General features: G+C 39.6%; 3 protein-coding genes across 11 annotated transcripts in view; 2 read left to right on the forward strand and 1 right to left on the reverse strand.

Moving 5' to 3' along the window:
• The window catches only part of ACSBG1 (acyl-CoA synthetase bubblegum family member 1), a 77,009-nt gene extending 73,855 nt beyond the window's left edge, over nucleotides 1-3,154 (forward strand). For all 7 annotated transcript variants that reach the window (XM_043494473.1, XM_038420464.2, XM_043494475.1 and 4 more), the window contains one exon: nucleotides 104-3,154. In XM_043494473.1, coding sequence (XP_043350408.1) covers nucleotides 104-180 — 77 coding nt within the window. In that variant the 3' untranslated portion in view covers nucleotides 181-3,154. The remainder of the gene's footprint in view (nucleotides 1-103) is intronic.
• Nucleotides 2,529-25,794, reverse strand: IDH3A (isocitrate dehydrogenase (NAD(+)) 3 catalytic subunit alpha). 2 transcript variants are annotated; one of them, XM_038418586.2, is made up of 11 exons: nucleotides 25,239-25,794; nucleotides 21,257-21,319; nucleotides 19,044-19,127; nucleotides 15,726-15,840; nucleotides 13,527-13,714; nucleotides 13,131-13,264; nucleotides 11,459-11,561; nucleotides 11,316-11,380; nucleotides 7,983-8,067; nucleotides 7,162-7,314; nucleotides 2,529-4,256 (listed from the first exon to the last, which is right to left on the reverse strand). In XM_038418586.2, exons 1-11 carry the CDS (start codon nucleotides 25,263-25,265, stop codon nucleotides 4,173-4,175), a joined length of 1,101 nt encoding a protein of 366 aa, XP_038274514.1. In that variant the 5' UTR covers nucleotides 25,266-25,794; the 3' UTR covers nucleotides 2,529-4,172. The 2 variants fall into 2 exon arrangements, with proteins under 2 accessions (XP_038274514.1, XP_038274515.1); XM_038418587.2 differs by having other exon boundaries at nucleotides 21,281-21,319; nucleotides 25,239-25,491.
• A 211-nt stretch (nucleotides 25,795-26,005) lies between these two features.
• The window catches only part of CIB2 (calcium and integrin binding family member 2), a 120,710-nt gene continuing 118,954 nt past the window's right edge, over nucleotides 26,006-27,761 (forward strand). The window contains exon 1 of one of the 2 annotated variants that reach the window (XM_038418592.2): nucleotides 26,006-26,128. The gene's annotated coding sequence lies outside the window, so the exon portion shown is untranslated. The remainder of the gene's footprint in view (nucleotides 26,129-27,761) is intronic. The other variant, XM_038418591.2, reaches the window with a different exon arrangement.

The raw sequence follows: 27,761 nt of genomic DNA on the forward strand, positions 1-27,761 counted from the left end.
GGGCTCGTTAACCCGCCAGCTAGGAAACTTTGTTGTAATTTCTCTCTCCTCTTGTAATCAACTTTGGTTTGTTTGTTTTTTGGTGGTATGTTTTTTGTTTTAGGTCCTACGATGAAATTAAAACGACTTGCTGTGCTTGAAAAATACAAAGATGAAATTGATTCATTTTACAAAGAATAAAACTAGTCTTCGTGCCAAGTATTGTCTGCAAGTTTCCCATGAAGCAAAACAAATTCACCAACTCTATGTTGCAGGAAACAGCTCCCAACAAATGCATTTGAGGATTTACTTTTTTAGGCTAGCACACCTACCATTTGTTTTGCACCCTATGCAACAGGCATCAGAAGAGAAACATCCATATAAAGATCTAGTTGTAATTCAGCCTGCAAAGTAATAAAATTTCTTTCTACAGATAAGTATTTATATTGCCCATCATTGTGAATATTTTACTTTTGGTCTTAAATGAGTTAAACTTAATGACATGCTAATGTGGGTTTAACTGGTAAACATAACTAATCAAGTAGCACTGTTTAATGAAACTGTTACATCCTCATAGTATCAATGGCCATTGAGCCCTAACTGAAATTAAAACATCAACAGTTCTATAATGTTTTCAGTGAAGGAGCATCTAAATAATCTTGTAACAAAAAGAAAAGGAGTACTTGTGGCACCTTAGAGACAAATTTATTTGAGCATAAGCTTTCGTGAGCTACAGCTGCTGCTCAAAAGCTTATGCTCAAATAAATTTGTTAGTCTCTAAGGTGCCACAAGTACTCCTTTTCTTTTTGTGAATACAGACTAAGACGGCTGCTACTCTGAAACTTGTAACAAAAGAAATGCTACACATTGTGGCCTAATTAATTCCTCTTTCCAGCCTTGTGGCTTGTCAAGCGAGTTCTGGATTGACCATCCCAAAAAAAGACAATGAAGATTTTTTTTCAATCTTTGGTTCATGCTGAAAGACACTTCAGTTTAGCAATTCCCAAAGAGTCAAGTGATGACAGTTGGTGGGCATGATCAGAAATAACAGCCCAAGATCAAAATCTAGACCAGGTCAAAGGATGTCTCACTCAATGCAGGGGCCCTGATTCAGAGTGGATAAGAGTCATGATTTTAAAAAAATATTTAAATGCAGGTTTATTTAAACAAAACTATTTAAAATTAAATTTAAAATGACAGCCTCTAAAAGCCTAAATTTATCAATCATTTAAATTAAAAATAAAGCAGTACATTTTCTGTTGAGCTTTAAAGACAAAGCACTGAATTGGTGGGAATTTCTGACTATGCACTTGAAACTAGTTTGTTAAAATACTCAACCAGCTTTTGAAGCAGTAGTCTTTTCTGCAGGTGTAGAGGGAGTATTTTCTTCATTTCTGTGTATTCAACTAGCTCAGTTCAATGACTAGTTCATTCAAAGTTAAGAAACCAATTGGAAGTTGGAAAAAAAAAAAGCTTGTTTTCCTCTTCCAATCTAACAACCAGTTGTAAGAGGATGAGCTTTACTAGTACTAAAATCTTCATGGACATAGGGACTAGAAACAATCAGTTCAATTCACTAATTACAGATACTTCCTTTGTTTAATAAATCAGTTCATTTTAAATGCAAAACATGTTTTGACAAGAGAAAAAGTTTGTACCCAGCACATAATGTAGTTTAATAAAAAAAAAATGTAAATGCTGTTTGTGCCTTTAAGTGTATTTGGATTTCCATCTAAATAAATCTTGATACAAATTGCAAGTAAAAATTTAAGAATCTGATTAAACTAAACTATGTAATTGCTTAAGTGTACAGCTAGTGTATCCTCCTGCTTAGCAAAAAGAAGGAAGTTTAGAGTAAAAGGTTCTATTTAATTGAGAATCATTGTTTTAATGGTTACCAACAAGAATCACCCTTTCTTATAACTGAAGTACTATTGCAAAACAATTAAAATCAGTGATTTAAATCAATCCGTCCTGTGCTAACAGGCCAGAAAACTAACTGTAATACCAGTCATCTTGAAGTTTTCCATCTAGTTACAGCACTTTGCAAAATGCTTACTGCTAGGATTTTGGGTGTGTGTTTGGCTACTATGTCCAAACAACAACATTTGCTTTAAACATGTGCTTGTTAAGAGTTTGAAATCTTATTTATATATTATATCTTTACAAACCTGTGGTACACCACCTCCTCCCCACTAAACCAAATTGCTTAAAAGAGTCTGATTTTGATATCTGGTCCTTATCAAATGGAAGATAGCACCATCTGAAGCAAATGGAAGTTCTACAAAAAGTTTCTTCTTTACTAAAAATCATGTGCATCCGATGAAGTGAGCTGTAGCTCACGAAAGCTTATGCTCTAATAAATTTGTTAGTCTCTAAGGTGCCACAAGTACTCCTTTTCTTTTTTTGAAAATCATGTGTTACAGCAAGTAAGAAAACATGCTCAACTGTACTTCCTCTATACATAACTGATATTTACAATAAGATTTATCTATCAAAGCATTAAACAAGTCAGCAGTCTAGGCTTATAAAAAACACAACAAATGGTCTGACTTTGGGAAGTCTTTATTTTCTCACTTTGTGCGTAAAAGTAACTCAGTTGCTTATTTAGCATAACACAAATGAATCAAGGGAGCAGCAACCACACTATGCACATTCAAATCAAGCTCAACCTCTGCTGTGGTACATCCAAGAGAAGAAAAATTACCTTTATCACTAGAAGCAGTTATGAATAAACAAGAAAAAAATTTTTTTGTCCCTATCACTGCCATAGGGTAGCAGAAGTATAACAAAAGCTGGGATGATTATTTTGCAGGGGAAAATGAAGTGACTTTGCATTGCTCGGTTTTGCTTTGGAAACCAGCAGACTGAATAAGGAAATAAGTGAAATTAGTGGCATGGGACCTATAGACAGAATTAAGCTGAATACAGTTGGGGTACAGAGCAGAACCATAGCCAGGAAATTTGATTTATATGCATGTTAAAGGTTGTAGGGATGGAGCTATTCTAAGACATTTAGGTCAGTATCTGTCATGTGTGTCCATGATATCACTATATGGAGATGAGAAGAGGACTTAACTTCATGGTCTTTGCTAGGCTTAGTAAGCAAATGCCTGGAAACCTCATATCCACCCACATAGTGAAGACAGATTATAGATTCCAGAAATATTAAGCATCAGAGCAAAAATTATAGATCATTGTACAAGAGGATACCCAGTTTCAAGCTCTGTAGCAATCCCTTGTTATCTAGTCTGTTACATTCAGAATTTGAGGAAGTTACTAATCAGTACATTTAAACATCAAAACAGACAATGCAATACATAAAAACAAAGTATAACAGAAAAACTGTAGTACAAAGCTAAAGAAAATTTATTTTTCCACCTGACACTATAGAGTGGAATTCAAGGAATTTTATCATCTACTCATTAGAAGAGCTCTATTGTAAAATAAGTAAGAGTCTTCCTCTCAGAGCCACCTTACAAGAATATTTGGATACGTAGGTTTGTATGATTTTACTTTACTAGTATTATTTCTCACATCTGTTTTGATGCCTTGATTTTTATACAGAAACATATTTTAAGAGAGATTAAATACCTGTAGGGTTTTAAGTCTTTATTCATGCATTTAGAGAACTTTTTGTTTTTCTTGGAACATCACAGCACCTGAAAGTATCTCTTCATTGCTTTTGATACAACATTCCTAGTAAGTTTCATACCCGATTGTTTACAAAAAATGTCTTCTTGTGCTATTTTAAGGCTGAAAAGCCTATTTTGTTCCATTCTAAGACCAATAAAATAGATTTTAAGCTTTCTTTAAAGGTGCTTTTATAATCATGATAATTCAGTCATCTTGATATTTACAGCAAGTGTTTTGAGAAGTAAAAACCACTTAATTGAAATGTAAAATGGTAAACAATTCTAAGTGATACAATAAAGGAATCCACTTTTACAAAAAAATTTCACCAGAGACGAGTAATAAATAAAACAAAGTATTTGGAAAAAGTCCACTGAAAGCAGGCACAAACATTATTTGTATCCATTTGGGCTAAATTTATTAACAAAATGGCCCCATCTAAAAAGTTTGCTCTCTCTCGAGATAGGCAAACCAAATGTATACGAACTGCAGATGACTATATAATGTATTTGTAATGTGTCCATTTGGAGTGATTGCAACATTAGTGATACGAGGAAACTTTAGTCAATATCCTGTACTCTGCGACAGATCTCTGCTGTGTAGTCCGAACACTTCGCATTACCTCCCAAATCTTTTGTTAGGACCTGAGAGAGAAAAAAAATAGACATTTTAATTAAAAAAATGTAATCAGAGTATTGCAGCTTCCAAATTAATTTTACATTCTGAACACAGAGTATGCGGTATTATGTATGCAAGGGAACAATGTTAACTGTCCAAGGTTCTCTGTACTTCAACAATTTTAATAGAAATGAGCTTGCAAATTGCAGCCTGTACAGAAGGCAAATTCAAACAGCAAGTTTTCATCACAGTAGTAGGTTATCACATGTTAAGACTTTAGCATCATCATTATGCTGGATAGCCATCTGTCTTGGATGGTTTAGACACAACAAATCCTGTACCTTAGCAGGGGGTTAGACTAGATGACTCTTGCCACTCCTTCTAACCCTGTGGTTTTATGATTAGCGATTTTATCTTTATTTATAATTTAGCTGGAATTACTGCCTAAACATATTTAGCTAAAACTGTTGTAAGTCCTCTGGTTTCCTAGCTGCACAGTAAAACAGCTCCCAACTATTATAACTTCATATTTCCAGGAGTTAGTTCTGAAGTTTTTTTGGGATCTGAAGTTTTATATGCTTAGGTTTAGGGCAAAGATGAGTAATTCTTACACAATGAAACTTCTGCAGGATTTTATTTATTTATAAATAACAACCACACAACAGTAGCATAAATATAGAAGTTGAAACTTAGCATGTTAATAGTCCTTGAGGAGGAGTGTAGTGAGGAGGCATGGCTTCCCTCAGAGGTGGATGAGGAGGGAATGCCACAAGCCGCCTGGTGGGTGGAACCAGGAGGGCCACAGCCCCATACACCGGAAGCAGAGGGGCGGGACAGGAAGAGGAAATATAAAAGGCTAGTTCAGCAACTCAGTTGAGAAGGAACTGCTGAGAGAGACAGACAGACACTTCCGCCTTGCTGCTGGAGTGGGATGCCAAGGAGAATTGCCGCTATTCTGAGGACCTGCACAAGCTTCCAGAGAGCCCTGCCACTCCCGATGCTGAGGAGCTACTACCAAGGGTGAGAGTAGGAAGCAGCCGTGGGGAACCAGACTATTGTCTGGCACTGGTACTGCCAGAAGCACAGTGAGCATGTTGTGGGTGGATTCCCCACTGACTCTGGGCTGGGATGTGGTGGAGTTGGGCAAACCTGCATCCCCTACCCCTGGGGGTCGTGCAGTACTCCCTCTCCTTAAGCCGGGAGGCCTGCGCTCCTCAGACTCGCCCCTGTCTGAGCCCCATAGACTGTGCTTGGTGCTACAGCTCTGTCTGACTGCAGGCCAGAGCCCAGACTGCTTGTGGCCCTGTCCTGCTTGAAGGCTGTGGCCCACTGAGTACCACTAATTCCCCCTTTCCTTATTTTTGAGAGTACTCTAGCAGACCAGACTGTGTGGAGGTGAGGCCTCCCTCAGAGGCAGACTCGGAGGAATGGCCACGCCAACTTACAAGGAGCAAGATCTATAATTGGGGAGGGGAAGAATGCAAAAAGTTAAACGATGGGAAAAGCTGCTGAATAGGTAAAATGGACATCTGTTCAAATTTTTAGTCTGACCACCCTTGGGATGGCAAGAGTGGGATAATATTTCTGGCCCCTTTGATAAAGCATGATTATGTGGCAATTTGCATGATAGAGACTAATGGTCTCAGACATACAGCAAGATCCTAAAAGGGTGTGTATGGAAGGACATGCAGGCATAAGAGATGACAATTTATAATGTTAGTGTTTTGTCATTTTCACTATACAATTTTTAAATTAAAGATGAGCTCTCTGCATTGTGAGCATATATATCTATCACATACATAGTGAGCCAGTAGCAAACTAATGCTTGTTCTATCAACCATTGTGTTACTGATCTACAGATAAAGGACTTCCACTCCAGACAGTATATCTGGAGCTTTTCAGAAGCATTTCATATTTACTTGTAATTTAAATAGGATTTTTAAGTGTTTATGTACAGTATGGCAGCCACCACAAATAGGCCAGTTATAAAATGAACATCTTTTCATTTTATCTTGTTCAATAATTGCATAAAAATACACTTATGAGGACTTAAAGCACCCTCCCATGCTTCTGGACCAAAGAATTTCATCAGCGTGGCTAAGTAATGTTCCGTCTTTAAAGCACAATCTTTAGAATCCACCCACCTGCATTTTAAAAAGATGAAAGCCAAGATGACAATGAAAAAAGTTGGTAAGGCTCAACTTCTGGAAACATGAATTCAAATTTTATTCAAGTTACAAGTGAAAATCAATTTGGTGGCCTCCAAATCTTAGATACTAACTGCATAAGAGAAGCCATGCACACAATTGAGCAAAATCTAGCTTGTGTCCTCAATTCTGGCCTCGTTTACACCCACGTAACTCTACCAAGTCAATGACATTGCAGGGAAGAAGTTTAGAAAAGACCTGAGTCCAGAATGGGAACAAAGGTGGTATAGGTCAGGAATGAAATGTTTTGGGAAAGTTGTGTGATGAAGCCTTTACAAGACATACAGACAACACTAGATTCAACTAGAGATAGGAAAATCAGTGCCTTCACCTTCTTGAGCACCAAATATACACACAAAGAATCTGTATTTTATAATTTTATATATTTAAAATTTTATAATTTTATAATTTGGCCATGGGGGCCAACTAAACAGACTCCTCTGTTGTGCATACAGGGGCCAGGCCCAATCTCAGCTCTAGGACTTCATAAGCAGAGTCTGTCCCAACATGAGGGTGGAGACACACTCAGGGGGTGCAAGTGCTCTTTTCAGAGAGCTGAATCTACAAGTCCCCCAGCATTTCCCAAGGCAGCATGCCCACTCCTGCTGAGACAGTGAGCCTCTGCATCCTCCTCAATCTATAGGTTAGGCTTTGGTGCTCTATATTAATTATTGTAGAGATACGAAAAGTGATAAGGTCGATACTTTGTAAGCCCTGAGAATACCTTTCTAGCTTTAATTGTTTCAAAACACGCAGTCTCGATTTTTGTGGCATATTCGTGCAGTCCCATGTGACGCAGCATCATCACGGCACTCAGAAGAAGGGCAGTTGGATTTGCTAAATCTTTTCCTGCAATGTCTGGTGCTGTTCCATGAACCTACAGATAAAAATGAAAATATCTATATTATGAAGTCAATATATCAAGCATCTAGTGTCTGTTTTGTTATCTAAAGTAATTTTAGACAACTGAAAAATTAATCTGAGTTAATATTGTAAGTTATTTCAAATTTAATTCTTTTGAACAAAGCGTATTCATCCAATAAATACACAAAACCATAAGAGTTTAAGGTGGGGGTAGGGAAAGAGTTTCAAAGACAAAGAAAGAGGAATTAATTCTGGTTTCCAATTCCCAGTGCAAACAAATGGGAATTGGACACCTAACACCTCTGTACTTTTCAAAATCTTTCCCCTAAAAATCCACAGGACATGGATATCCTAAAAGATGATGTCCCTGACAACTAAAAATTATTCAAGATCCTTTCTAAAATAGATGAATAAATATTACAATTCCTGTAAAATTATATTTGAAATCTTGGTTTAAAACATCGCACTGACTTAGTTATTTCCTTGACTGTTAAAAGCCAATTGAAATAACTAATTTTAAAAGTAACATTTCCTTTTATGCAGAATTTAAGTAAGCTTCACAATTAAAGCAGTCAGACATTTTGCAGAGAATGTATTTCAGTAATGGCTACAGGATATCTTGTAGCTTTAGGTTTCTAGACAAAGTTAGTTATTAATTTCCTCTTGCAAAAGAGATCTTACAGATTCAAAGATTGCGATTCCATTAGCTCCAATGTTTCCGCTTGGTGTTACTCCAAGGCCCCCAATCAATCCAGCACACAAGTCACTGGAAGAAAAAATTCTTCATGTAAATTACAAAGATACAACCTCCTACCAAAAAGGTATAAAGAGATTATTTTAATAGTTTATTCCATATTAATAAAATAAAGTTTAGCTGCCAACACAGCCAGTGGTTAATGTGTTTAACCCTGTGGCAAAAAGGACATGTAATAAGTTAGCTATACTACAGCGGCGTGTTTGAAGATGAGCAGGACTACTAGACCAACAAAAACAGTTTAATGAGAAAAATGACAGAGGAACTTAAAATTCCAGGATAGAGCTTACTCTAATTTTTGGGAGGGGGGGATAGTTAAGTGGTTTGAGCATTGGCCTGCTTAACCCAGGGTTGTAAGTTCAATCCTTGAGGGGGCCGTTTAGGGATCTGGGGCAAAAATTGGGGATTGGTCCTGCTTTGTGCAGGGGGTTGGACTAGATGACCTCCTGAGGTCCCTTCCAACCCTGATATTCTATGATACACTGAAGGAGAAAATGATAGGGCAAGGTGGAAAATGCTATAAACTTGCATACAGCAGAAGAAAGTTTGGATAGCCAATCAGCACAATAAAAAAAAAGGTACCTAACCCCCCTCCAGGATATCATTACAAATCTCAAAAAAAAAAAAAAAAAAAAAAATCAGAGATATCAGTTGATGGGTTTTACATAATTCTTTGGAGATCCTTCAATGTATAATCCAACGTTTTCCCCAAGAAATTACAGAAATTTCCTATAAGAACTGCCTATAAAGAGGCCAGAAATTTGCTCACAAGAAATCTGAATTAGTAATAACTATTATGCAAAACTGAAGGAAACAGGTGTTAAGTGACGCAAGATTGCTTTGCTACTTCATTGCCGAACAGCCTATATGATCTGTGAAAGAAATAATGAAAGCAACACAAAAATCTGACTTTAGCAGGGTTTTCTGCAAGATCAATATGAGCAAGGACTAAGCCAACAAGTGCCCATAAAACACAATCCTGAAAGGGGAAGACATTAAACAAGCATCATCAAATGTTGATATTTAGAAAACTATTCAAGACCCACTTTTATACCAATGCCGACAAGAAATCAGCCACCCAATAAGTACTAAACAAACAGGAAGTGGGGAATAGTCTATATAACAGTTTTTTTTAAATTTAAAATAAAGGGAATAGCTTTGCTTGTATGTTGTATCCCCCTCCTCTATCCTTTGTTTGTCACTTTAGGCATTACACGCTTCAAGGTAGGGAATGTTGTTCGATATCTGTTCAGAGGTAGAACATTTTGGGCACTATGTCATAAGGCACTTCCAAAAAGCCATAAGAGCAGAGAGGCAGTTTACAGGGAAGTGAGTGTGTTGGGGCCACCTACCTTTATGAAGAAACCCTTCTTTAATTAAAACTGAGCACAAATGTAAAATGTTTTAAGGAACTTTCATTAGAACTCAAATTGATGGGGAAATCTATACTAGGTAAAAAACATAAGCAACAATGTGGAGGAGAATCAAACTAGGATGCCAGCTAAACGTCAGGAAAGTAAGCGGAGCTATCAGGCAGAATTTTCAACAGCAACTACAGAGAAAACATTACCAGCTGTTAAAGCACATAGAATTAGTTTGAGCTCTATATTTTGTTCAACCAGAAGGTGATTAGGGAATACAGTAGCAAAGGAAGAATGGTGTGCTTCTGGGTACCGAAAGGAGAGCTGCTTGTTGACCTAAGTGGTCTTTTCCCTATTATTTGTACAGAATGTGAAAGATGATTCTACAATGAATTAGTTCACAATGGTATTTATACTAGATTTACTCAACTGCAACAGTCAAAAGCCACTTCGTCATTGCAGGGGGACGCCAAGAGCCACAAAAAGAATTAAACCCATTTAAAATGCAAAAATGCCTGTAACAAACATATTGTAAATTAAGGAATTTATTCATCTACACAGCTAAAACAATACAGTCAGAGAAGTACTAGGATTCATGGAGGGGGCCTTAGTTTAAAACCTGATACCAATTCCGAGAAATCGGGCTACTGCCACCTGTATGGGTATTTCTGTTCTTCCTGAGGCAACTGACACCCAACAATCAAGACATCATGGCCCACAATCACAAGGGTATATAGACTTCTGACTTCCATCGATTTCAATGGAAGTTAGGAGCCTAAACACCTGTGTGAATCTGAGTCCATGAGATTCATTTAACCTTTAGAAGAGAACCAATACAAGGCTATGAAGCTACATGCAACTCAAATAGCAACAATCTGAGAAATCACTGCAATCCTAGGATTTTATTTAAATGTATTTTACACGCGCACAAATTATTTTAAAAATAATTTTCATTTATTTATCTTATCTAATGATTGGTAAGGAGTTTAAAATCCTCCATTCAGTGTTTTGCACTTAACTGTATGTCAGTTTTAGTCTAGAAAATCTGTAGTTCTAAAGTGTATGCACATAAGTACATATTCCACCCACAACTGGAAGTAAACTGTTCTGTCCTAAACCTCTCTTTTCCAAGGCTTTTGGGGTGGGAGTGTGCACTGGGGGCTGTGACTGGAGTGGGTTCCCTCCCTCTCTACCACCTTCCTGGTTTTGGGGTGACTGCAGTTATTTGTTTGTATTAGGATCACATAGTAAAAATACATTCTAACATCCAGAACCGTAGAAAGGTATTCTTTTAAAGCTTGGCCTGAATCAAAATAAGATAAACATTTTAGGATTTCCTGGATGATACAAGAGAAGCAAGGACCAAATTCTTAAAGTTGTATGCACACACTTTAAGACTTAAGACACTAGTTTTTGCTAAGTAATTAGAACAGCATCAAATTCAATTAAGTAAATGTTTTATGGCAAATGGGTCTGGCAGTTGACTTCACAAGTCTAATTAATTGTGTTGATGGCAGAGTGCTAGTGTCAATATTCCTCAAAGTTGTCTGCGAAACAGTAACTGAAGGTACCTTAGTAAGTATATTAGACATTCATTTTACACATACCCTTCCATTTTTATATCTGAGTCACATTTATATGGTATATCGACGAACACCATCCCTTCTAATGCCATGAAGCACAGCCTCATCATACAGCTTCCTCAATACTAAGATATTCTGTGTTTGGTTCTCAATTGCAGCTTTTTTTTTTTTTCTATGATTGAGAATCTGAAAGGGTTATGTTTTAACCTTCTGGATGCTGAAAACGGACACCCACTTGCCTAACCTTTAATCTGAATGGTAATCTTGAAAGTGATGGTATTAAGGGTTAAATTATAACCAGCTCACTTCTGCTTACCTCAGGATGTCACCATACAGGTTTGGCATAACAAGCACATCAAATTGTGATGGATCCTGTACCATCTAGGAAGAAAATTGTTTTAATTTTAAGGTCATGTTTTGTAACTATAAAAAGCTGGATATAATGGATTAGGCACTCACATTCAGACACACAGTATCAAGGTACATTTCATTAAATTTAATATCTTTATAGTTTTCTGCAGCTTCCCTGCATTTTCTCAGAAAAAGCCCATCGGACATTCGCCTGCAATTAGACAGAGAAGAATGTTACAGAGCATGGCTGAATAAACAAGTTTTAAAAAGCAACTGCATCCAGGTAAGTATGGATGCACCTCTGGAAACAAAGAATAAATAGAAAAATATAGGCCAGATTCTCACTGAAAAAACACTGGGGAACCCAAAGGTGGCTTTTCACCTCCTTGTTTGTGGGATCAGCCAAGAGCCGATGCAACTGTTGGAGCAAATTAGGGCAACTTCTAATTTGGACTGGCCTGTAATGGCCTCCTAGGGGCTGGAAATTGCCAGAAAGAAGTATGTTTGACCATGGCCCACTCCTGCATCCAACACTCCCACAATGTGCATGTACGAAAAGGATGGCGCAGAGTTGGCTCTGCCAGCCTTAGACCACTTGGGGATTCCCCTCACAAGGGGGGGAATTCCCAGCTGCCTGGTTAAAGCAGCTATAAGGCTGTTATGTCATGACTCAAACCAGCCTCACCAGAAGCCAAGATCTGCCCTAAAAGTCTAATTTAGCAATAGAGCAAAAAATTACTTCACGTTAACTTTTCTGATTTCATTGCATTAAAAAACCTTCTTACAATTTACCATACGTTCAGAGCAAAGTCTTTGTCCTTATCTTTGGACAGCAAAGGTTTTTTTTTTTTTTTTTTAATATCTACGTCTAACTTCTCAATGCTTACTATACAGAATGAGAGCTAGGTTGTCAGAACCCACAAAACTGATCTCAACTGACACTTCAATGAGTTAAGCTGCACTTGTCAGTTGCATTAAAGACAGAAGTGAGACTGACAAAGTAAACCAGAAATTAGATCTGGAAAAGTACATCCTCCCAACAAGCACATTTTGCGCTATGCAAGTGGTTTTTGGCCAGAACACTTTAATATCCATCTCTGGCATGCACTATTAAGACAAACAAAAGTGACACTTTTGTAATTAAAGCTTGAGTATACAAAAACAGGCAAAGTGTCATGCAATTCCATACATACTGTGCCTCAATTCTGAGGCTTATTATGAAGTGCTTTGAAATCCTTGGGTGAAAGTCAGTCTACAACAGCACAGCTATAACACTGTAGTTGTGCCACTGTAGCCCAGATTGTCTAGCTTCCTATGGAAGGGGTTTTTCCATTGCAGTAGGTAATCCACCTCGCCAAGAGATGGTAGCTAGGACAATGGAAGAATTCTGCTGTGAACTTAACCATGTCCTCTACTGGGGGTTAGGCTGGCCTAACTACGTTGCACAGGGTGCAAAATTTTTCACAGCCGTGAGCAACATAGCTAGGTTGATCTAATTTTTAAGTGTAAACCAGTCCTATATGTGCAAGTTTCACTTAAAATAGGTAAGAGCACAGATAGAAGGAGCATACTAACTTGTCAGTGATTTGAGTATGTAACTAATGCAGTCCCATCAATATTGGGTCAATTGTCCCCATGTTGCTTATGGTTTTCCCCACTAGCATTAATCGGTGTTGCACATCAGAGGGAGATTTCACAAGTTACTTTGCATCTTGAAAACCTCAAAATCCATAGTTTTAAGATCCATTCATAAGAGTTTGTTACTTTGATGTCAACATACATAATGTTTGCTTTGTGCACTGCAGTAACATAGCTTCTATGATTGTTTCTGGCATACTCGAAAGCAAATTCAGCAATACGTTTGCTTGCTTCTTCTGTGATGAGTTTGATACTCTGTACAACACCATCAACAATCTGAAAAACAGACAGTCATCACAAGTTAAAACTTAAGCTGATTTATAAAGCAGGAGTTGATAGTGTGGAGATTTGGAACAGCATCATGTAATTCTGATGGGCAAGTATCTGCAAAGCACTGTACACAAGGCATTTCACATTAAAAATGAATTCTGAATCAGAAAGTAATTTAAAAAAAAAATCCTAATTTTGCCATACAAGCTTGCAATTCACAGAGAAAAGAAAACTTTGCCAGAAAATTAACTGTTTCCCAATAACATACCACATGCTCAATTCCACTGTATTCTCCTTCTGTGTTCTCTCGAATTGTGACAATATTTACATCTGTGTAAGGTGTTTTGTATCCTTCAATCGAGACACAGGGACGAATATTTGCATAAAGATCAAAGGTTTTACGCAGCAGCAGATTCATCGAAGGGTGCCCAGCAGCTATTGGTGTTTTTAAAGGTCCTATAATACACAACAGGAATGAGTGAGATAGAAAAGCACCAATTTAGAGTTTAAATTCACTACAACCATCTGAGATAAGTCTAGGCACAGTCTCATGGGAGACCTGGGTTCCCTTGTTAGGGTCTTGTGTTGACTGGAGCTGAAAGGCTGAAGAACTCTTCCTCTAGACCATTAAAGAGTGAAGTTATTCTGCCGTTTAAAAGCCAATTTGTGACCCCTCTATTCATGTTGATTAGCAATTAACACCACAAGCATTCTCAATGAATTCAATAGGACTACTTGGGGAGTAAGGTGTTACTCAATGAGAATTAGAAGGAATCACATTCTGACTATGAAGTATTCCAGCAGCAGGGGAACTGGTTTGTGCTGTTTTAGATATGGGCTCCAGTTCAGGGTTCTATTAATACTAATATTCCCATCTCTAATAATCCTCCTAATGAACCCATGAAAAGTCTGACACTAAAGACTGAAGAGGTGGGTAAGGTAACATCTTTTAGCGGAACAACTTCTCATGGTGAGAGAGACAAGGTTTCGAGCCTCCACAGAGCTCTGACTGACAACATGGGGCATGCACCTTCATTTGGGATTTCACAAAATGTCACCCTGTAAGGAGGGGGTATACCTCCACTGAGACTGAAAGCATTAACTAAAGAGGGCTTAATTAATGTACCTGCAGGGTGGGTCAGGTTCAATTAAAGATAAGTCCCAGATGGGAAAGGGCTGAATGGTTAATATAAAGAGGAAGAACAGAAGACAGCTACAGGAAGAAAAGGGCGGAACTTAGAAATCCGTCTTGGAGGTATAGAGAGGTCTGATGGGCCAGGGAAGGACTTTGGGGCAGAGAGGAAGAGGAGACCTGGGGGAAGAGACGGTCTTGCGATCCTCTCCTAAGAGCATCTGGTAAAGGACAAGGAGAGACATGGTGCACCCACTAGGGTAGAGCAACTCTGATAAAAGGGCAGGGACTAGATTTCCCAGAACAGAGCCCTGGGAGGCATTTAACTGGGGAATGGAGTACAGGGAAAACTGAATAAAAAGGTCAAACTCGAGGAGGGCAAAAGTTGGCTTACATTTATTTTTTCAGTTGAGATTTGTCGGGGGACTCCAAGCGAGGGACCCCTATGAGTCATGGCCCTAAAAAAAGGTGCACCTCGCAAGGTCATGGAGCTTAGGGAGATGGAAAAGGTGTGGCACTTGAGACAAATACAGGTACCCAAAGGGCCCAGGAAGGGGCTCTTGACAGGTTGAGGTAGAAAGAAACCCAGGCAGGGGGCAGGTCAGAATTGACAGACCTTGCCTGCTCACTCAACAGTCCCTGAGCTGGAACCCAAAGGTGTACGAGTACCTGGGTTCCCCTGCCAGCTGCCAGGGAAGGTGGCGTCAAGCCCCCTTAGGGAATATGGACTTCTGAAACCCTGAGATGAGCGTAAGGACCTCAGGGCCCAGAGCTGGGGGGAGAAAGACGTGATGTAAGGACACTGGACTTTTGTTGGTTGGACTGTTACTCTGGAAGGGGCACTATAAGTGACCTGGTCAGAGGACTAAGGTCATGAGAAGCGGCAGACCACTAGAGTTGGAGCAGCTGTTGGCAGGGGGCATCAGAGGAAGAAAGCCTGGTACACTATGCCCAGCCATGAAGGGTAATGCCACCGGTGAGTCAACCCTTCAACACACCCTAATTGCTATATTCATTCACTGAAATGCAATGCCATTTATGAAATGGCGCGGGTAGGTCTCATACAGGGAAACTCCGAGGATACTTACCTACACGCTGGCTGATTCTGGCTAGGAATGTCCACTCATTAAATGAGAAAGCTACACTAAAAGTTGAAATAAAGGTCATGCTTTGAAGTTTCAAATGACTGCTGTCATGCATTCTATTAACCATTCTATTATGGTGTAGAGTACTTTGTCTTTTACATTGCCACACATACTTCCAAGAACATCCCCCCCCACCACCCAGTACAAGCAACAGTTGCTTTTAATAGTACAAAATTAACCTCTGCAGTACCTTTCAGTCCCATCTTGTTTTTATCCATGGATTCTTTGGCATCTAGAGGAATCATCCACCTTCCTCCTGGTCCCTGGATAGCTGTAACATTTCTCTCTTCCCACTGAATAGGAGCCTAAACACATTTGTTCCACATTATCTTCTGTATTAGGAATTTTGTAAGCGTGTGTGCGCATATAATTACTTTAGGAGATTTGAGCAAAATCCCTTTGGATTTGATTTTGCTCAAACCTCCCAAAGTAATTTATCTTGGAGCTGACAAGCATAGGCTATTTCAGCCCAAAGAGAACTGTTTATAACCTCCTATTTTCACATGCCTAACTCTTTAAAGGAGAATGTAACTAACTACGGCACTATGAGATGCCTACTATAATATTTTTCCAGACTTATATCATTAGAACTACTTCCACCATGCTGTCTACACTTTCAGCTTGTGGTTTCCGTATGGTGATCTCTCTCATGTTAGATATTTTCAAGAAATACAAAATGAATTTTAAAAGTCTTTTAAAATTCAACTTCGTAATTAAACAAGATCAACAAGAGCTCCCAACAGACAGGAACACATTTGACTGGGCTGCATGCCTAAATAGAATGCTGTGAATGTTCCAGTCAGTCCCACTCATCACTGTCTTAATTTTCATTTACCTAGGGAATCTCCCTGTTACGAAAGGTTGCCACATGTTAATTTTTTTCAGGAAGGAGTGTAATAGAAGAACAATATAACTGTATGCTATGCTCCTTAAATGACCACCATCTTTGAAACTGAACAAATTAGAGAATTTCCAGTAAATGTTAACATGCTTTTTTTAATCTTGAAAGAGTTGATTTCCTATCAGGAGTAACCCAAACTAGACATTCCCTTTCCATCTCTCTCAGGTGTTAAATACAACAGTAATAAGTCTATTCCCTGCCTCTCAAAACTGAACTATGCATGAGCTCTTTAATATGAAGTTATACCCCCTATAATTAAGAGTAGTTAATCTAAGCCAACTGTGGAAAAGGCTATCTTGTAGTGGGAAGAAGAGTTTTAAGGACAAACTCCTTTTTGGTACCAATGATGGGGAACCATTTTAACTTACCAAGGTTATTTCAGAAGATTCTGTATGCATCTTTTGATTTTGTATGCATAGTCTCTTAAATTCTGAGCAAGTTCTCTGCATATGTACTATATCAATCTCTGGACATGTTAGGTTTCCATATTACAAAGGTAAATAGTTTTAAAGTAGGGCTGTCAAGCAATTAAAAAAATTAATCACAATTAATCACTCTGTTAATAATAGAATACCATTTATTTAAATATTTTTGGATGTTTTCTACATTTTCAAATATATTGATTTCAATTACAACACAGAATACAAAGTGTACAGTGCTCACTTTATTTTTGATTACAATTTGCACTGTAAAAATACAAATCGTATTTTTCAATTCACCTCATACAAATACTGTGCATTTACTGTAGTGCAATCTCTATCATGAAAGTTGAACTTACAAATGTAAAATTATGTACAAAAAAACCCTGCATTCAAAAATAAAACACAGTAAAACTTTAGCGCCTACAAGTCCAATCAGTCCTACTTGTTGTTCAGCCAATTGCTCAAACAGGTGTGTTTACATTTGCAGAAGATAATGCTGCCTGCTTCTTGTTTACAAGGTTACCTGAGAGTGAGAACAGGTGTTTGCATAGCACTGTTGTACCTAGTGTTGCAAGATATTTACATGCCATATGCACTAAAGATTCATATGTGCCTTCCATGCTTCAACCACCATTCTGGGGGACATGCGTCCATGTTGATGACTGGTTCTGCTTGATAACCATTGAAAGGAGCGTAGACCAATGCATGTTCATTTTCATAACCATGAGTCAGATGCCACCAGCAGAAGGTTTATTTTGTTTTTTGATGGTTTGGGTTCTGTAGTTTCCACATCAGAGTGTTGCTCTTTTAAGACTCCTGAAAGCATGCTCCACACCTCATCCCTCTCAGATTTTGGAAGGCACTTCAGATTCTTAAATCTTGGGTCGAGTGCTGTAGCTAGCTTTAGAAATTTTACATTGGTATCTTCCTTGCATTTTGTCAAATTTACAGTGAAAGTGTTCTTAAAACGAACATGTGCTGGGTCATCATCCAAAACTGCTATAACATGAAATATATGGCAGAATGTGGGTAAATCAGAGCAGGAGACATAAAATTCTCCCTCAAGGAGTTCAGTCACAAATTTAATTAATGCATTTTTTTTTAAACAAGTGTCATCAGCATGGAAGCATGCCCTCTGGAACAATGGCCAAAGCATGAAGAGGCATATGATTCTTTAGCACATCTGGCACATAAATATCTTGCAATATCAGCTACAACAGTGCCATGCAAATGCCTGTTCTCACTTTCAGGTGGCATTGTAATTAAGTGGGCAGCATTATCTCTTGTAAATGTAAACACTTATTTCTCTTAGCGATTGGCTAAACAAGGAGTAGGACTGAGTGGACTTGTAGGCCCTGAAGTTTTACATTGTTTTGTTTTTGAGTGCAGTTATGTAACAAACCTAGATTTGTAAGTTGCACTTTTATGATAAAGAGATTGCACAACAGTTTGTGTATGAGATGAATTGAAAAATACTATTTCTTTTATCAGTTTTACAGTGCAAGTATTAATAAAAATATAAAGTGAGCACTGTACACTTTGTATGCTGTGTTGTAATTGAAATAGATATTTGAAAATGTAGAAACATCCAAGATATGTAATAAATTTCAATTGGTATTCTATTGTTTTAACAGTGTGATTAATCGCGATTAATTTTTTTAATCACGGTTAATTTTTTTGAGTTAATCGCATGACTTAACTTCAATTAAATTGACAGCCCTAGTTTAAAGCAATAGTGGATTAATTTCAAATACATTGCTAAGAACAAGCCAATGTTTTTAACGTACGCTTTTCTTTTACTTGTATCCCAAATCACAGTGGACCCAAAAAACCCCCTTCTATCAGTTGCTACTATTTTACTCAATTAGATAATTATTTCACACAAAATACTGTAGCTTAAATTTCTAAGAATTAAAAAACACAGTATTTGCTGTGAGCTTCCAATTGCCAAGATATACAGGCTCTGTCCTGATACGGCAACCCTAACCAATCTTTATGTTATATACAAAGCTTCAGTATTTTTCTTTTTTTTGGCTAGAGATACAACCCAGACACTTGACAATTCAGTGACAACTTCTGACTGGAACCCCTGCAAACTTAAACAGAAGTCACAAGTAAAATCCCTATGCACACACTCACTTCAAGTTGTAATGTACATGACTAACAAGGCAAATGAATTGCTTACTTTAGCAGCATCAAAAATCTTCATAACAGCAGCAGAAATCTCCGGTCCTATGCCATCTCCTGGGATTAAAGTTACTGTCTGTACCTATGCAAGAAGTCAGATAGTACACCTAAGGAACATTGCATTCATCAGAGCATTACAAGTGTTTTGGTGAAATCAAGCTAGTTGCTTGAACAGAAAACAATCACTCAATTCCCAAAGTCACTTTAAAGATGGCACTGCACTAAAGAGGAGTCTGTTTCCCAGACAAACCAGCTTGCATAGTGTTCCAAAGAATCCACCTGTTGCCTCAGTCCTTTCTGAAATACAGAAGTGGCTAACCTAATTGAAAAGCAGCCTTCCTATTCACATTCCTCCCCAGTACAATACAGGTATTTATTTCTTCCTGGCACTTTGTACAGGACCCAGCATTATCCAGTTATGTCATATATACTAGGACCTATCCTACACTACAACAGGCTCCAGTCATGCTAACTTATTCCTAGAGAAGGTTTTGTTTGAAGGTTATTTTCTTAATTTTGTGAAGTCCAACATTCATTTTAAAAAAGCTTCACTTATTTGGCTAACTTATTTTTAGCAAAATGAAGTTATTTTTCCACCATAACTTCTGCTGCATTTCCCCCAGCATTTTGTTTCCAATGTCATCCCTGAAGCAGAGGAAACTGACTGCGCAGCTTGGACTCATCAGGTGTCTAGGGAAGTAAATGATCAAACTTGGTTCAAGATCTAAGAACTGCTACTCCAGGTTTACTTTTACTATTCATTTTGAATCTTAGAAACAGGCGTTTAGTTTCAGACCAACCTTCATAGGAGTCTTTAATATCAATAAAAGCAGCCCCAGATACGATGTTATCTGAAAAAGCCCTGATTAGGATCACTGTGAAAACACAAAAGATGTTTCACAATTGGCCACACAAGATACAAAATATACATTGAAATGCTGAGTATCTGAATTTCTTTTGAAGGAAACAGTCATTAAGGTTATCTATAAAGAAAAGAGAAAGTGGAGATTCAGAGAAAGGAAACAAACTAATGGGGATGTGAGGACTGCTATTTATAAGGCTTATCAGTAATGTTAATACATATTATTTGAATGCCTTCAAGAATTGCCATGTCTTCTGATACTTAGATTGACTTCTCGGCTGTATGCTTGTGTTTCTTCTCCCCACTGATATAACTGGTTACATAGCAATGTGTGGCTGTAGTACACTCAAAAGTAGGATGTAAGATCCTGCATTAAGTCTGAAATGCCAACTCTAGTGTACCTGGAGCCTGAGGTGCAACACCCATTCTTAATTATTTCACTAATATACAAGCCATGGGAAACTTCTTTGTTTCTCTTTTTCTCAAATTTTTTATAACTCACAGTGCAGAGCTATAATGATAGCATTAAAAGCCAGTCTCTCCTAAAATGCACACCATCCATAAAAGAGTAGGCATAGCATTGATACATACATCAGTCAGAGCATTCTTCAAAACCCTCTTTAAATGAGGCTTCAAGAGCATGCTTGTGTGCATTTTGTACATACACACAGAAGGTAAGGAACCCAAATATAAACAAATCACTTACAAAAACAAGCTCAAGAGAAAAAAAAAAAATCACACAATCATATTGTAAGCTAAAATGAAGCATTACAGAGGGACTTCAAAAGGACAGGTGTCTAGATATTCTAAAAGCAGCAGTTTTAAAATGTCAGTATTAATACTGGTATAAAAGTGTTTACAGAATTCTTTAAAGACTTCATAGGTATAGATTTGAATACAGCTACAAGACATTTGCTAAACAGCAAGCAAGTCTACTGCTTATAGAAAAGTTTGCGAAATAAAAAGATGCTTAGAAGCTTCTCAACAACGTTGCCATTGAAGTTTCTGTAGTAGTTTCAGACGGGTTGATTTCTAAGCCATCACTATCCTATTAATGTGACCCAACTATGTGATTTTTCCATGCAATTGTTATAATTTTTCATAGGGGTTATTCAAATTATTAGTCTAAGAATATATGATTCTTTTGAATGTGAAATTGTCAAAAGATATTGGTGCTAAAGTTAGTCAATAGAAATCCAACATGGCATAAGACCATATGGCCATTGTACTTGCTGCTTATCTTTAAAAGTGTGTGGAAAGGTAATATAGCAACCCTGTCTTATTCAGAAAGTTGCCCAGTACTTTTATTGAGAAACTTCTCAAAAGAAAAAAAATACTATTATACTCACAGCACTACTAAAACATCTGGTCACCTGTTTTTGGTTTTTGAAAACTCCTAGCAACCGAGACACCTGTAAAAACAAAGATATTTCAGAGTGGTAGCCATGCTAGTCTATATCAGTAAAAACAACGAGGAGTCCTTGTGGTACTTTAGAGACTAACAAATGTATCTGGGCATAAGCATTCGTGGGCTGTAACCCACTTCATCAGATGCGTGGAGTGGAAAATACAGTAAGCAGGGATAAATATACCGCACATGAAACTGCAGAACTGGAATTAATTTGCAAGTTTGACACCATCAAATTAAGCCTGAATAAAGACTGGGAGTGGCTGGGTCACTACAAAAAATAAATTTTCCCTCTGTTGATACTCACACCTTGTCAACTGTTGGGAATAAGCCACATCTACCCTCATTGAATTCACCTAGTTAGCACTGACCCCCCCACTTGGTAAGGCAACTCCCATCTTTTCACGTGCTGTATATTTATCCCTGCTTACTGTATTTTCCACTCCATGCATCTGATTAAGTGGGTTATAGCCCACAAAAGCTTATGTCCAAATAAATGGGTTAGTCCCTAAATGCCACAAGAACTCCTCGTTGTTTTTAAAGATATTTTAGTGTGTGAACAGAAAGCAAGACAATATTAATTTCTAATACTGCAGCAGGTTTGCATTTTATAGTACACTTATTTCAGGTCACATTTTATACTAGGAATATCTTTGCTAACATTAGTTGTCATACATTTAGTATATAAATATTTTCTTCAGATGACCAAAACTTTCAGTTTGCAAACATTTTAATTATTCTGTCTTGTATTTTCAGGAGTTTTATATGAATACTCTGCTACCAAAAAATATTTCTTCCATTCTTTATGAATTTTAACAATGAGCTTGTAATATATTGACTGAATGTTAGGAAAAGGGTAAATTCCACCACAAACACTGTGTGGATTTCGAAGTCTAAAATAAGAGAACTTTGGAGTCTCCATTAAATATTTGTCCTTGTGTCCAATAAATGGTGAGAAAGAAATGTTTTATTATAGGAACAAAAATTTGTAGAGGCACAGTCCATGAAAGCCATGGAAATGAAGGGAACACATTCAGATATTACACTTTGGACCCAAAGATGCAATAATTTTAGTTATATGGATAATGGTTGACTAATTTTTTTTACGTTTATGGCTGTAGCACCTAATAGCTCTAGTTAAGTACCAAGACCCCATTGTGCTAGGTACTGTGCACACACAGAATAAAAAGATGATCCCTCCCCCAAAGAGGCAACAGATGGATACAGACAGGAAAGTACAAGGACACAATAAGACAAGAAGCTGAAGATGGAGAGTTGATACAAAGCTGACAGAAACTTACAGCAAAATTGTGACAAACAGAACAAGTCATGAAATATGAAAACACTGTCTTTACAAGTATTGAAAATTTACCCCAAGGATTTTGCTGCAAGATTTGATTAGTAGCAGCCTTCATGGCACTTAAATACCTGGTATAGGATTTTCTAAAGCACTCAGCATTAGTCTTACTACCATTGAAGCCCATGGTAGATTTATCTTCTGTAAATACCACTCTTGGCATTTTCATATCTGGATTGCATTCATGAATATGGTGGAATTTTAACTATAAGTCTGTTTTAAATGTGGTGATATTACTAGTAAAGTAGCTGATGCAATGATACTTAGACAATTCTTAAGAAGAGTGTATACTAAAGAGATGCTTTTAGTTTGAAAATGAATTAGATTATTATAACCCATTCTACCATATACAGTAAAAAGTTTTATATGGGCAGCCTAAACTATAGATACATCATGTCATACCGAAGTAAGTACCAGTTGGAAGGACTGGATAAAGGACAGTCAGACACATTTCACCTGAAACTTACTACTGTAACCTCCCACCATAGGTCTTTGACACTTATGCGGACTTGGCATTAAGAACATAACTGTATGACAAGGAGGACAGAGTGTAGGCAAGATGATTAGAAATGATGTAGTTCTCATCTAGGATATTGTAATGAATGCTGTAGAAAAGGTAATTAGAGCTAAGATTCATTCTGACCTGTAACTGAACATGAAACGTACAATGTCATAACAGCAAGCGCTGCATATCATAACAAGCTACACACTTGAGAGAGAAGCAGACAACAGAAAAGGTGAACTGGCTTAGCTACGTAAACACCTGGGTATCTTCATGGCATAGTTCTTGCCTGTGGTGCCAAGGGATAACTCTGGAGACAAGTGAAAATTATAGAGAGGGGACTGTATTATAGACAGCTAGTGTAGTATAGTGGTTGGAGCAGGGGACTGGGAATCAGACCTGTATTTACTGGAAGTTATGAGCTTGACAGAGGATGCACACAGTGAAATTCTATAGCCTGTGTTATGTAGGGCCTTTGACTAGATGATCAGATTGCTCTGTTATGGCCTTAATTATGTTTCAATGAAGCAGAACTGTTTTTGTCCAAATTAGTAAAAATTTAACAGAGGGCTCAAAGACGTTGAATTTTTCAATGATTTGGCATATGCTATGTTGAGTGCAGGTCTGAAAATAAAAGTTTATTGTTTGCTGGAAAATACTGAAAAGTATTGTTCACTATGTTGTGGACAGTAAGTGGATGCTATTAAGTATAGGCTGGGCATCTTTCAAGCAGAGCAAAGGAATTTTATTCTTGTTTATCCAACACAATTGACCGTGTCTGTGGAACAGCTTCCAGAATAAGTACCATTTTCAAAAAAACAAAGTGTTGGTGGACACGAGTGCAGAGGACTGCTAGTTAGAATATAAATACAAAGTATTAATAAGCTTGTTTTTTCCAGACTCCAGAATGAAAGAGAATTCTGAATGAATGAAAGACTCCATTAATTCATTGTGAATGTAGTCCTATCATTAGAATCCATTTTTAGTCTAACTATAAAATATTAAATAAAAGGAGTATATGGGAGTAAGTTGTAAGTAGCTTATTCAAAAACACAAGTAGCAGTAAATGCATTCAAAAATGCACATCTCCTGTTTTACTGCTAAAATATGAGGCACAGCAGGGGTAAGATGAACTCTATTTGCATTGCTGCTAGTTTGAAGAATAAGGATTTTACTGCTCTGTTATGTGCAAATACCAATGTATGCAAATTTACAAGAAATAATCAGAATGTGCAATTTTCCTAGGTACAGCAGCCCTCAAAACATTTAACCTTGGTAAGAACCAAGTGTGTGTCCATGGACAACACCACCATGCTCAAGAAACCCCACACGATCCAAGTGTGGCAGTCTCTCAGAAAACCATTAGCTAGTGGACACAAACAGAATAGGACCTTGGCCTGTAGTAAACAAAGAATGGGAAATACTAATGTCAGTAGCTTGAGAACAAATGTCTTACAAATGTAAGATACAATCAGGAGGCGAAAGGAAAGCAAGTCCAGCTCAACAGGAAAGTAAGAATGTTCTTCCCAGTGCTAAAATAATTATGAAATAAAATATCCAACTTATTATTGTAAAGATCTGCAGTTGTGGGGAAGCAAGTAGCGGGGGCAGTTGCTTGGCTCCCTCTGTCCTCAGGGAGACGCGTTACAGGACAGGATGGAAAGGTCACCACCGTCCTAGCTCCCTCCACCCAGAGAAGCGGCGAAGGGATTCAAGGGCACTGAACAGTGTCTGCCTAGACTGAACCAAGGGCAGTGACATTTGACCCCTCTGAACCGTGCAGCCCACTGAGCAGCCAGGCCCGTTTCCCCCTCCCATCCGCCGGGCCTGCGGCTTCCCAGCTCCCCGCACCGGGGAGTCAAGCTTGGGGGCAGCGGGCTGAGGAGCAGCGCGGGCGCTGGGCCGCGGCCCCCGACACCCGGACGAGGCCCCCCCGCGCCCGGCAGCAGCCAGGGGAGCGTCGGGACGCAATAGGGCGGGGGTCCCTCCCTCCCCGGGATCCCAGCCCCCATGGGGGGAGAAGGGCCAGACCCCGGCAAAGGCCAGCACAGGGGACCCGCTTACCGCGGGCATCCATGCGGTGGAGGCCATGGCGACTCCTGCTCCGTTCTCCGGCTGCGCTGACAGGCCCGGCCCCCCTCCGCTCGCTCCCGCAGCTCAGGGGCCGGAACCGGCCCGCGCAATAGCACCACCCCCGCCTCGGAGCACACGCCCACCAGCCGCCCATTGACCCGCCCAGCACAACTCCGCCCGCCCCAGAGCGAGGCTGTCAGTCGGACAATGGATGATGCCCGGGTAGGGCCAGTGACGCTGCCTGCGGCCCGTCCAACCCACGCCTCTCGCAGAGCCGGGGGCGGTTCGGTGTTCCCGCCCTGCCTGCGCCCCGGGGCCCCTGCTCTCAGCCGCCGCAGTGCCAAGAAATAAGGGCTCGGGGCAGGGCTGCTGGACCTGCTCTCCCCCGACCCAGGGCATCAGTCCCCCCCGCCCCCATAGCCTAGGCAGGGCGAGGGGCCCGGGGTGAGCGGGGGGCTGAGAGGACCGCGCTCCGGAGGCGGACCGTGGGGGTAACCAGAGGTGGGAGCGCAGGGCGTTCTCCCGCAGCAGCAGCGGCAGCCGCCGGTTCGCCCAGGGCGGGCAAGAGACGTTCAGCGGCCTGGCCCTAGAGAACGGCGGCCCTGGCCAGCCCCAGCCCCGCGGAGGCGCTGCGCAGGGCTTTGTCAAGTAGCACCCACGAGGTCCTCCGAGCCGCGCAAGGTGCAGCTACGGTCCGAGAGCCCCTGCCCCGTGAGCGGGGCCCAGGCGGTGCCGGGCTGTGAGAGACCGGGGCCAGGCTCAGGGAGTGCTGCGTTGCCATCTGCTGTGACTTCATTGCAAGCCTCGCAACAGCTGGTGTTTGTCTCCCGGAGTCAGCTCATTACCACAAAATCTCCGCTTTCGTTTAAAACAACAAACAAGTGAGTTTCAAGCCTTCCTGGGTGTGAGAAAAGTTTGAAAACACAAGCCCTACGGGCTCCCAATCCAGACAACACACACAAACTATCCAAATGTATTTTTTAAACCTCATAATTTTTTAAGACACTCTCAATATTAAGGGGCCTAACTTGGGGTTTGAATGGTGGCTGTTGGGCATACCAGATAGCAGCACTACTCAGCCTTGCACATGGTCCCTGTGAAAGGCCCTGAGCTAGCGTTTATCCATGGGTAAGGCTCTGTTTAAATCACTATTTGACAGACTGTATGGAAATTGTTAAATTAGTCTAATGATGTGTGTTTTTTCAGACAGTGGGGAGTCAGGAGTGGGGATTCTGCCTTCTGCCTTGCTGTTGTTGAAAGAATCACTGTATTGGGCTAACTCCGCTGCTTGTAGGGAGTTAGCTTTCCTGCCAGCCAGCAGGAAAAATGGGGGTGGTACTGTATGGACAACATGTAATGATTAGGAGCTGCCGCCTGGCCCACCCCACAATGACCCCTGGCAAGGAACCGAGCCTGGGATCCACCACTTGGAACATGAACAGCTGTGTGAAGAGGCCCTGCCCTGGTGCAGGGGTCAGGGTGAGACCAGGATCCATCCCCCCCACCCTGATTCTACGGCCAGCTCAGGGTCCCTTCACACCTGTAAGTTTGGGCCAGGGGCCAAGTTTTACAATGTGTATGAACAATGCCTAACGTAGTCAGTCCCTGATCTAATAATGTTCCCACTGCTTGGAATTTTATCAAGACTTCATGATATTTGGTTATTTTCTCAAAGCCCCAAGTCCTGGAGTCATGTGACTGTGAGAATCTCAGCCTTCATTTAATGTATTTAGCCCTAAAGGTTGAGAGAAAAGCCTGAAAACATGATCGGAATGCATCCTAAATGCTCAAAAACCAGTAAGCAAACAAAAAGAACCTAAAATGTATTTTTTTTTTTTAAAAATCTCATGATATTTTTGGGGTCCAGTTCGTGATTTTGGAATGCTTGGGCTTGGCAAGACTAGGGCGATCAGATAGCAATTGTGGGAAAAAATGGGACGAGGGAGGGTAATAGGTGCCTATATAAGAAAAAGTCCCCAAAAACGGGACTGTCCCTGTAAAAACAGGACATCTGGTCACCCTAGGGAAGACTATCAGCATTTTTAATTCTTCCTCCACCCCTCATCCTACATGTGCTTAAGGAATCAGCCCTGAGGTTCTGTCCTAAATTTGCTGATCCCTGCAAGAAGTAGGGCTATTTGTGTTTTTTCTATTCAGTCACGCTCCCAGAAGGGGTTCTGTCTTCAAACATACTGTTGTGGTTTCACCTGCCTTTATGGGGAAAGCAAGCCAGTTGCTCCTCTCTCTCAGGTGCAGAGCAGCAGTGGGGATCCAAATAGTTTCCTGCTAACAAAACAGGCTTTTACATGTTCATTTTATTATTTGCAGTGTGCATCCAATTGTTTTTTGATAATGATGCATTTTACAGGGAGCAGAATTGACCATAAGGCCTTATTATGTTGGCATGCTTGGGGAACTCTTGCAATGGCATCAACAGCAGGACTTCTAGCATAGAACAGCATATCTGTTCTGAGCAGGGCTAAACAACATAGTGGTAAAAGCTCCAGCAGCTGA

This window comes from Dermochelys coriacea, chromosome 10, assembly GCF_009764565.3.
Source record: "Dermochelys coriacea isolate rDerCor1 chromosome 10, rDerCor1.pri.v4, whole genome shotgun sequence".
In the NCBI taxonomy this organism is placed as follows: Eukaryota; Metazoa; Chordata; order Testudines; family Dermochelyidae; genus Dermochelys; species Dermochelys coriacea.

Excerpts from the sequence above, each read along its gene's own strand:
- IDH3A (XM_038418586.2), bottom strand. The coding sequence starts at position 25,265 with ATGGCCTCCACCGCATGGATGCCCGCG. Across the intron at positions 11,381-11,458 it reads TTGATACTGTGTGTCTGAAT|ATGGTACAGGATCCATCACA; the intron begins GTGAGTGCCTAA and ends TTTTCTTCCTAG. Across the intron at positions 8,068-11,315 it reads CTGTATGGTGACATCCTGAG|TGACTTGTGTGCTGGATTGA; the intron begins GTAAGCAGAAGT and ends TTTTTCTTCCAG.